This window comes from Diospyros lotus, chromosome 1 (genome assembly GCF_014633365.1).
Source record: "Diospyros lotus cultivar Yz01 chromosome 1, ASM1463336v1, whole genome shotgun sequence".
Lineage (NCBI taxonomy): Eukaryota > Viridiplantae > Streptophyta > Magnoliopsida > Ericales > Ebenaceae > Diospyros > Diospyros lotus.
The window spans coordinates 13,643,322-13,654,925 of NC_068338.1; the positions used below are offsets into that span (position 1 = coordinate 13,643,322).

Sequence of the window (11,604 nt, forward strand, 5' to 3'; positions counted from 1 at the left end):
TTTCTTGAGGGTACCCGAGAGATTCTCCAAAAGACTACTCTATTGGGAAAGTCTCTTAGGCCTCCCTCTTTTAGGTTTTTTCTCTTGAATTTGTGTTGAATTTGGTCCTATTTTCTTGGACACATTAATAATATTTAAATTAAAAGATAAAAAAATATTTTTTACAATCGAATTATAAAAACAAGGGCGCCCCCACCCAACTTCCCCTTCAAAACGCTGGGCTAAATAGAAGCCAATAGTTGTCCCTAATTTGATGAAAAGCTTGAAGTAGAAAATTTATCAAATCATTTGAAAGCAAGAATATAATTTTGGCTCATTTTTTCCCACTTCGTTTTCACTTTATTTTTGTAGGTATATCCACTTGCACATTAAACTATTTTCTCAGAACAATTCTACGTGAAAGGGATAAAACAAAGTCTTAATTTGGGTAAAATATAATATAATAACATGCACATTTTCTCTAAGAAATATCATCATCTCCGAGATCCATACAGGCAAGCTGGACACATCACCTCTCAAGTGAAGTGAGTTGCCATTGTTTAAGCCTAATTTTTGCTTGAATCAGATGATATTTGGATTAAGTCGAGAAGATGCGACTCTGAAAATTTTGCCCTCTTTAAGAGCCTCATTTGCCACACCTGTTGGTGTGAATATTAATATCCATTTTTATACGAAGGATACCTGAAAATTGGGGCTGAAATGATGCCCCATTTTGCCTTAACCCATCATGAGGAGTTGTGATGGAAGGGTAGGAAGATAGGGGTAGAATGGGGAGATCACCTGTTCGTTCATTATTCGTTATGTGATTGATGTCAAACAAAAAGCAGAAGAATTAAGGAGTTCTTGTTTAACTAACCTAACCCAAGAATGCCTTTAACTTGCCAACAAGCATATTATTTCTGTGTCTTGTCTTCCACTCTTTCAACTTTACTTTGCCCTTTTCCACAGGCACATGCATGCATCTGCCGTACTTGCATCTTTTTATTCTTTTCCATGCCTTTTGATCAATGCAGAACTCATGCTTCTGAATTGACATTGCTTCTATATACACAAACATCACCTCTCTTTTCATTCCCAGACAACCCTCTCGCTCTCTCTCTCTCATACATACATTAGGAACCGATAACACAACCTGTAGTTCGGAATTGAAAATGGATGACTCTGAAAGGGTTCCTTCAAAGGCTGGCTACATGAAGACAGAAATGGAGGATAAAGCACAGAGACAGAGAGCACAAGGAATGGCAAAGCAAATGGATGTGGAGGACAAGCAAGGAGATGTAGACAAACTTGCCGAAGATTTCATCACAAACTTCCGCAATCAGCTAGTGATTCAGCAGCAGGAATCTGCCAAATGTCATGCAGAAACTGTAAACGGGAGATCCTGAATCATGTATATCTCAGAACCCCTGCCAAACTGCATCAATCCTGTCTTATATATGTGTAATACTACGTAATATATTCTTGTTGGGATTGGTTTTAAGACACATCCGACCTATACCTGATCCATTGCCATTCTAACTTTTGCTACCTGACATGTATAAACCTGAGGCGTGCATACTGAAAACAAAGAGGAATAACTGGAATGCAACCATTCAACATAATATAGCTACATAAATTGACCTTAATGTTACTTATATTATAAACTATGCATATTCACAAAGCACCTCTAGAATACATACTAAAAAGACAAGGTTCCGCAAACGAATAAACAGCCCCAGCTCCAAATGAGAAAGATTTAGAGGTTTGAAAACTATCCGCCCTCTTGCCATGAATGTAAAGAAATGAGCTCAAAAATCTATTGCCAAATTGAACCCTAAATTACCTTCACCTTGTAAATGCATGTGTACCATCTGAATGAGGAAATAGCATCAGTTCCAAGTACATTTATGCCAGGCTCCCAATGAACAATCCATTTTTATGCAAGGCTCCTAATGAACAATCTGCTTAAGTCCCTTTTCTGCCTCAGTTTTATATAATACACTGCCAATATGATCTCCATTTCCAATTCTCTGGAACAAAATTTTTTTTCCTGAAGTGAGAAGTAACTCCACACTTGCAGCACATTGTCGCTGATCCATCTTCACAACAGAGTCGAAAAGAACAGAACAGCAAGAGTTTAAATGTGACATCTTGGTTGGCAAACAAAGCATCAATAACTTCAGTAACTTGTCATTGTACCAACACGGCCATAACAGGTGAAGACTATGGAGTGCAGAACATCATGCTTGAAGCACCTGACAGTGCACAATATGACTTTTCAATCCACTTCGTCCGGCTATACTTGACCATAAATTTGTGAAAAGGGTTCTGATGTGACCTTTTCCAGCAATATTTTCCCAAAGGTGAGGGTTACTCTCCACTTGTTTATCAGGACTAGAGACATCAACCATGCTGATGCTCATATTGTTACGAATGATGCAAAGCTTTCCATTAAGGGGAACAAGAGCAGCAGCCTCTAATGCACGAGAGCTCCCTAGATGGAGTTTGCTATCTATGAATCTGTTCCAAGAATTTGTGGATTCGTCATAAACCCTCAGTTTGCAGCCATCACGGCAATCCAAAGCATATAGCCTCCCATTCATAGAAATACTAGGGTTGCGCCAACCAGCAACCATACCATCACTGATTGGAGTCCAAGAATTATTTTCAGGTGCATAGGATTCACTCAGGACCTGTCTGTGGGACCCAAGTCCTTTTAGGAACCATTTTCCATCATAAACAACTCCAATAAAAGGGACCATAGCTGTGCTCATATCAGCTATGAAACTCCAGCGGTTCCTGTTGGGGTCATAAACTTCAGCAGACCTGAGAGTTCTCTGGATTCCCTCGCATTCTCCACCAGCCACATAAAGGCAATTATTTATGACACATGAACCAAAAAAGTGACGTTTCCGTAGCATGTCTGGTGCTCTATGCCATTTATTTGTTCGAGCACTATAGACAATGACACGCCTCATAGATCCATTCAGTGGATTTTTCCCCCCAAATAAGTACAGATGGCAACCACTCAGAACAGCACAACCAAACCCAAGGGCTTCACTATATTCACTGGGAACAGGTGGAAGTGGCTGCCAGATCTGGTAGGTGGGGTCGAAAGCATGCCATGAAATCCTCCCATCACGGTCTCTTTTAATGACATAAACCCACTCTTCCGCCATTCCAAGACTTTTCCTAAGAGAATAAAAGAAGTTTCCAGCCAAAAGGCGATACCATCTCTTGCAAACCAGGCGAAGTTTATTATGTTCAACACGGGGGACTCGAATTAGACAAGCAATAGCAAGATCATCAGGAAGGCCTGGTATGAGAGGTGGCTGAAATCTTGCCCTTTCCCTGCGTGAGCTTTTTGTCTTGTGCGCATGAGGATTAATATCAGGTTGAATGCATAATTTAGATCCTGGAACAAATTTTCTAGCCCCAGCAACTGTTTTCAAGCCTGAATCGACTTTACAATAGCATGATACAGAATCAACCTGAAAAATTAGCCATGAATTACACACAAGGAACCGTATCAAAGCAGGGGGAAGGAAATAAGTATGAGAAGCTAATGACCATGGCAAATGTTTTGAATAGTGACTTGATGCCCTTTTACATAATTTATAATCAGAAATAACTAGTATGAGTACATGAACACGAGATCAAATCTGGGAAAAAATAATCATGGCATCAAACCTGAAGCTTTAACTGCCACGGCGAGCCTATGTTCAGGATTACACAAAGACGCATGCTGCTCTCAAATTCATAAATCTCATTCCTAACAATGTTGGATGTAAAAGTAATTTCTGTATGGTAAGTTCTATTATAGCCCCAAGGTGATAAGAAAAAAGATCACATGGAAAAAGAAAAAAAAAAACAGATGGCAGAGCTTAGATATGAAATATACCTACGAACTATATAAAACAGGAAAAGCCTTAGGCAGTTGAGTCCTGGATCCTACTGGCTCTCCACATAGCATGTCATGCTAATGCCATCATACAGTGCAACCACAACTTCTTATCCCCATTCTTTCACCAGCTTAAGAAACATTATCAAAAATAAAAAAAAGGCCTTAATAAAGTGAAAATCTATCATAAAGAATAAAACTCCTACAATGGTTCACAAGACAAGTCTAGGTAGTCATTATTTCTGGTTGGGAGTCTTTTTCTAAATTTATTTATTTTAAGGTAGGTAATGGTCCTAAACTCAGTATCATTGGATAGGAAGCGCAGTCCTAAACCTTTGTCTTGTTTTCTCAGACTTCTTTTGGCTGGCTAGGGATAAGGAGACGATTGCTACTAGTGAGGGCTTTTAAGCTTCCCCTTCAGGTTTTGCTTAGGAGAAATTTACAGGAACTAGGAATTGCAACCCTTCACATCTTTTTTGGGTGTTCTTGAGCCTTATATTCTAGTCAGCTTAACAGCTGTTGGGTTTAGTTGTCATCATCAGGTTCTTCTTTTAATTAGCACTTTCTCTGGTGTTCTTGCGTTTTCTGTTATGTGCCACTTGCAGATGGAGAGGAACAGTAGAGCCTCTTATGCCATGGAGCATAAATTTCATTGGTCTCTATTCTCCTTTTCTTGTTTTGCTGGTTGTCAGGTTAAGCTTACTTTTTTCTTCTACTTCTTATATTTGCTCATTTGTTGGATGAGCTATTCTAGTTTTAGGGTCTTTTTTTGTTTTTGATTTGTTTGTTAAGCCTTAGAGTTTTTATGGACCCCCCCCCCCCTTTGGCATCTCCTTTTGATAATTAGCTTATTTGTCCAGACTCCTTGAATTATGATTTTTTTGCTAAAACTAATAAATTACTTTTAAAATTGGGTGCAGTAAAATACTGACACAGATTTTGACTCTTAAACACAGTTTAACCTCTAAGAGAGTGCTTGGCTTAGCTCAAATTTTGGTCAAAGGGAGCTTATAAGCTCTTCAAAAGGTTAAAATTTTTTCCCCCCGTGGCAAATCATGAAGAGGTTATTATATGCTACCTAGCTTATAAGCTTTCAGACTTTCACAACTGCTTATTTAGTAAGCTAGTAGCCTACAGCTTATTGTTTGGCAGCTTATAAAAATAAGCTAGTGTTGACCCAGAAAATGTCAAAATTACCCTCATTAAATAAGCTCTTATTACCAAAACTTCAACCACTTATTAGCAAATAAGCTCTATAATTATGATAAGCTCCTATGATTTTAGCTAAGTCAAACAGACCCTAATTATGATGTGTCTGCAGAAATCCATGACTCAGCTAAATAAAAGGTGCAAGAATATATCAGTCTCATACAACAATTGGAGCTTTGTGAAATAGCAGAATACCTTTCAGGAACCACAAACTCACAATAAAAGGAAATGACAACTGAGACAAGATTGTGCAAAAAGAAAAAGTCATTATATCCATCTGAGCAGAGATCTATGTGAATTCTAGATCGCCAACCATCTTTGACCATAGCCATATCCTCTATGAAGGCATTACATCCTATGTCATGTACAATCGTTCTCCACCAGGTTTTCTTTGGTCTTCCTCTTTCTCTTCCGTGAAAAATTTCCTCCACTTCATCCACTTGCCTCATAGGTGCTTTTATTGGTTTTATTCTCATATGCCCAAACCATCTTAATCATGACTCCGCTCATCTTATCTTCAATAGGCATGATCTTGTTTTTGTTGTCTTATTCTGTATGGCCACAGATCCACCGTAGCATTTTCATCTCCATTGCAATCATATTTGCACATTTACTCTACTCAAATAATGATAAACCATAGTCAACACACATTTGCATGCATATAAACATGAATATTACCTGTATAGATTTTTCTATACCAAAGATCAAACAATCAAAAGTTAGAGAGGGCTTGTTGTAGCTAGAGTTCACTATAATAGTTAAAAAAAAAAAACTAGCAGCAGGAAATTGAGGTATAAATACTCCTCACTTAGAAGTTACAGAGCCTAGTTAGAGCTAGAGTTCACTACAATCATTGAAGAAAGAGCACTAGCATCAAGAAATTGAACTTCAATTATCCCTTTAAGGTTTTCTATAGTAATTTCATCATCTTTATCAAACTTTTTACCAAGTCACCAAGAAGCAATAAGAGAAGAAATCACTCATCTGGACCTAGTTATTAATTTAATGGACGTGATTGGATCAATGATCTCTCTTGGATTTTAAAGCTTAGCTTCTTCTCCCTTTAGTATTTTCCCGACAGATAGTAGTAAAACTTATACAGCATTTACCATTCCAATAAATTACAATGGTGCAGTGTTGTTGAGAGTAAAAATGATAATATAAAAGATAAAATTAACCCTCTATCAAACAACTTAAGTTTTTAGATAAGATGGTGGTTAACATTTTAACATGGTATCAAAGTAAACAAAGGTCCTGAGTTGAAACCTCAACCAATATTTAAATCGTTGCACTCATTTAGAGCAGTTATGCAACGAAGCCTGGCCACACGTGAGCGGTCATGTTGAGAATAAAAATAATAATGTAAAAGATAAACTTAACTCTCTATCTAATAGTTTAAACTTTTAAATGAGATAGTTGCTAACAATTTAACAAGTGTCATTGGAACCCTGAATTTTTTTCCACTTTTCAGGATTAATAAAGTGGAAAAAAAGATGTTACTCCATTTTTCCTGCAACAACAGTGACTACTCCATTTTTCTGCAACAACAGTGACCACTCCATTTTTCTGTGGACAAGAATTTTTTCCTTTTCACCACTATCTCTATTCAAAGGAGGCTAGGATCATGATGTAGAAAGAAGGCAAGTGATTATCTACCCCAACAATGTGGCTCAGGTTTGACCCACAAGAATCAGTCTCACCTTAAAATAAGTTTTTTTTTGTTTTTGTTTTTTTTTGGGGGGGGGAGTTAAAATTACCAAGCTCTGTACATCCTATATCCATGAAAAAGGGAGCTCTGTACTCCAATAGTTGATCATTTTCATCTCCTAAGGGTACAATTAGATCCCAGAGCCATGCAATTCTGCAACACTTACATAACACATTCGACCAAATGGTAATTATAACCAAAAAAAACTCTCTATATTCATATGATAAAACAAATATCAACACTTCCACAACAACAATACCAGCAAATAAAGCCTTTATACTACTAGGTGGGCTTAGCTACATGAGTTCCAGCTTGCCAATCATCCCTATCTATGATTGTATCTTCTAGAAAGCCTATATAACTTATACATCATACCTAAGAGTTTTCCACAACATTTTTCTTAGTCTTCTTCTACCTTTTTCAGTAAAGACTTATTCCATTCCATCCACTCTCCTCATATGACAAAATATCCAACAATAGCAAGTGTGTGCGTGCGTGCGTGTGTGTGTGTGAGAGAGAGAGAGAGTTTACATTAAGGTCTTACTGCTCCAGAAGGTTAACATTCATCTGAACTAGTAAATTGCTTTTGACATTTGAATTAGACTAGTGAAGACTAAGAAAATCAATATAAGAACACACACACACTTGTATATTCGTTGGGGGGGGAGGTAGATAGAGAGAGAGAGAGAGAGAGAGAGAGCAATGAAACTCGAGCAGGATGATTTAACTGCATTATAGGAAAACAAATTAAAATGTGGCATTCACCAATATATGGGAATTAAACCCTGAAATTGCAGTAAAAGACATAGATGTTCTTCACAGAAAGCAAATCAGAACTAAAAATAAAAAAGATGCACTAGTATAGGTTAACCAGGAAACTGGTCCAATTACTTCTTAACAAGAAAATATTGGTCCAAAATTAAATTTTTAACTGTATCAGCAGAACTCACACAGACACTCAAAATATGTGTGTGTGTGTGTGTCCATGGAGGGAGAGAGAGAGAGAGAGAGAGAGAAAGAGTTAAATAAATAAGCTCCAGTCATGAAACAAAATTAATCCCTGTACACGAGTAAGAGGCCCAGCAAATTCCACCCAAGCTGTAGAAGGAAGAAATTATCCCCAAATTTCTCCTCCAAACAAGTAAACTAAATCCAAAAACAGATCCAAGGGGCCAGTTTTAATTATCTTTCAGATAGATAGCGCATACTCGCATGCTCTATACCAAAATTCCTCGATTCCCTCTCTGCAAAAAACAAAATCTAGCGGCCCAACTCCAACAAAACCAAATAGCCAACAAATTCATTTCAGATCAAACACTCTGACCAAAAACAAGAACCAACCAGTCACAAAAAATGATTGATATACTCGTCAATTCCCATGAACCATGTCGAGGATTCCACATTCATAAAGAACTCCATCCCCAATACGCCTTGGAAAGATCACACAAAAATTAAAGAAAACGAATGCAATTGCAGAACAACATCAAGATTGCACGTCTATCAAGAAAATTTCAAGGGGTATGTGCAGAAGCAGACGAATTGGAGAAAATTAAGAGTGAAAAAGGGTGAAAGATCGAGTGCGGCTCACCAGCGGAGCTTGAACTCGAAAACCCCTCCGCCCATTTGGAGAACGCTCAATGGTGGTTTGGTCCATCTCTAGCTACACGAATTTCTGGGGGCAACCCAGAATCCGCGTTGGATTTGCTTCAGAGACCCAGATCGAAAACTCTACAACCTTCAGTCTCAATCTCGCACATATAATAATAATAATAATAATATAGAACTTTTTACTTCTCCCTCTACTTCTTCTGACCCTGCAAAATGCAACAAAACAGGAAGCGACCGAAGCTCCCAAATTAAAGCTACAGCAACAGCTTCAAAACGTCAGGCTCTTTCTCTCTCTCTCTCATGGGGTATATTAACCGGAGATTACAGCTGGACCCATCGTCGTCTTCAACAACTTCTTCTTAATTTACACTACTGATCGCTGATTTGTATATAATCAAAATGTTTATGTAACGGTTAATTGTCCAGCCGTCCATCTCGTCTGAGTTTTTGTTTTTTTTAATAATATTATATTTTATTAAAATAATCACTTCTGTTAACCTCTCAACTTAATTACCGTAAAATAATTAGATTCTTTTACCAAACCCCCCAAAAAAAAGTTTAAAATTCATTAGATTCCCTTAAAATTTATAATTATATTTTATTTATGCTTTAGCCACTTGTACTTTCACAATTTTATTAGTGAATTGACCAAAATATCTATTTAAGATTTTGAAATGAAAAGTACTTTGTCTTTTCACCTTATTTCCTTTGTTGGTATGAACGCTAACATTTATTTGTTCTCTGGTTGTATAATATATTTAGATTATGATACATGAAAACATCTTGCGAGCATTATTTTGGTGTTTTCGTTTTTTAAATGTCAAATTTTTTTCAAAAATATTTTCAAACTAGTTTTATAATTTTAAAAATATTTTGAGATAATTTCATAATATTAAAAAAATATCATAAATGCATTTTCGATTTAGAAACGTGTCTCCATCCATGAAGAGGCTAGAGATATGTCTCTAACTCAAAATTTTTAATTTTTTTCTGAATTTGTTTAAATGCATCATGAAATTTACGTTTATTTTTTATTAAATAATTATTTTTTTTTATATTTTTTAGTATTTTTAATACTAAAAATTATATGTACAAAAAAATCCCATATTTTTTTATACTTTTCTCCCATATTTTTATTTATTATTTTTTAAAAAATATATTATTTTTTTATATCGTATTCGTTTGTCGTTTTTATTTTTATACAACTTAATATTTAGGGGATATGGACTAATCACACCTTTTGTTAATCTTTAATTATTATTTTTTTGAAATTTCTTTACAAACTAGAGAAAATAGTTTAACAATATAATAATTTCAAATCTAGTTAGTGTGTGATAATTAATTTTCAACTCTCACTCTTATATTTTGTCAATTAACGATTGCATAGGATAATGATTAAAGAATATTAAATACATTTTATTTTTAAGACTAAACATTTTTATGAGTTGGTGCTGAAATAATATATCTTTACTATAGTAAAAGAAAATATTTAAATCTAAAAACAAAGTATTTAATGCTATTTGACCATCATATCATATATATATATATATACATGTGACAATGTATATAGGAAAAGGCAAGACTGTTGTGGGCATTTATGATGGGGATGTGTCCGAATTAAATGTGGAGGAAAGGGTCTGCGGGGGGCATGTTGGTCATGGTATGGATTTTTAGCTTTTCAAAGTTAATTGACAAAACATTTTGATCAAAAGAAAGGTTACTTTTTGGAGAAAATTAATATTTAATATGTAATGGCTGTGGATTGTGATGTCATATTAGTACCATAAATTACTATTAGATGTTGAATACATGATGGCATGATATTACTCGTGTGATATTATATTATGCCAATATGAAAATGTAGAGAGAGAGAGAGAGAGAGACCAAAGGAATGGTTTAAAAGCAAAGGCAAGGGAAAATTAGTTAATAAGCAAAGGCAAGGGAAAATTAGATAATTTTCATGTTATTATAAAGATAAGGGAGGTTTAAGTTATTTTTGAAAACATAAGAATACTCGGTTCCTTTTCACTAAACGTCATGAGTATCATGTGAAATTTATGCTCTCTACTTTATGATCAGGTTTGTTTTGTACTTTTGAGGAACAAACACTTAATGTTTAACAAAGAGAATAACAAAAGTTTTTAAAATAATCACTTAGAGAATAGTGGTAAAGCCAAAAAAGATTTTTAATCCGAGCCAAATTATAATTATCTATGATAATATATATAAAAAAGTAAAAAAGTCAGTTGGGTCCAAGGCTCCAGCAAGCCATAACGTGGCTCCACCACTGTTAAAGAAGTTCTTAGGTATTTTACACATTATATGAAAATAAACTTTTCACTTGGATTTAGAGAATAAGGGTTATATGACTTTAAGATCTAACTCTCTCAAATTGAAATAAAAAGTATAGTTTGAAAGAACTTTTGAGCTTTATGATCAAGACTTCAGTATTACAATTTTTGGATTAGCAATATCTATTGTTATCTTGAAGTTTCTAGAATTTATAGCTTTTCTTCTTCAATGCACTTGGCAGTTTGTCCCGTGGATAAAGTTTTTAATCTAAAATCCTGTAAAAAAACATTCATTTTTTTGTCTATGCCAATGGTTAGTATAAATTTTAAAGCCCAAATATAGATAATTTTAATAAAATAATGTTCAGACAACATCTAATGAAGATCTAATTGTTTGAAAATGAAGAACAATTTAAAATTTCTGAAACTGTCAGTCAAGTAAGGTTAAGTGTTACTTGAATGAGATTAGAGGTTACTTAAGTAGTTTTATCATTTAGTTGATTAAGTGATTCATTACTTGACTATTGAATAATATTATTCGATTAAGATTATCAAACAAATATCTCATTACTCAACTATTCAATTTGGTTACTTGACTAAGATAGTATTTGTTAAAATGACTAAGATAAGACTCTATTAAGATAACGTATCTGTAAAATTCAAGATAAGTTATCCGAATGAGGGGAAGGGATAAATTTTTCTTGAAAGTTCAAAATAAAAAGTTATGTGACTTATTTCTAGAAAATTTAACAAACACAATAGAAAACACTTTTGTTCGGGAGACTTTCCATATCCCACTTTTTTGGGTCTATATTTTAGTTAACAAACGCTAACTAAAGAAATAATACTCTATTAAAAACTTCTCTTAGTCAATTAAATTTTTAACTGCCTTACTACTCTAGGAATGT

General features: G+C 34.9%; 1 protein-coding gene across 1 annotated transcript; it reads right to left on the bottom strand.

Annotated features, from left to right (window-relative positions):
• Positions 1-1,615: 1,615 nt before the first annotated feature.
• LOC127786817 (F-box/kelch-repeat protein At1g55270) lies at positions 1,616-8,751 on the bottom strand. The gene is made up of 2 exons (XM_052314497.1): positions 8,386-8,751; positions 1,616-3,470 (listed from the first exon to the last, which is right to left on the bottom strand). Exons 1-2 carry the CDS (start codon positions 8,449-8,451, stop codon positions 2,220-2,222), a joined length of 1,317 nt encoding a protein of 438 aa, XP_052170457.1. The 5' UTR covers positions 8,452-8,751; the 3' UTR covers positions 1,616-2,219.
• Positions 8,752-11,604: the final 2,853 nt, after the last annotated feature.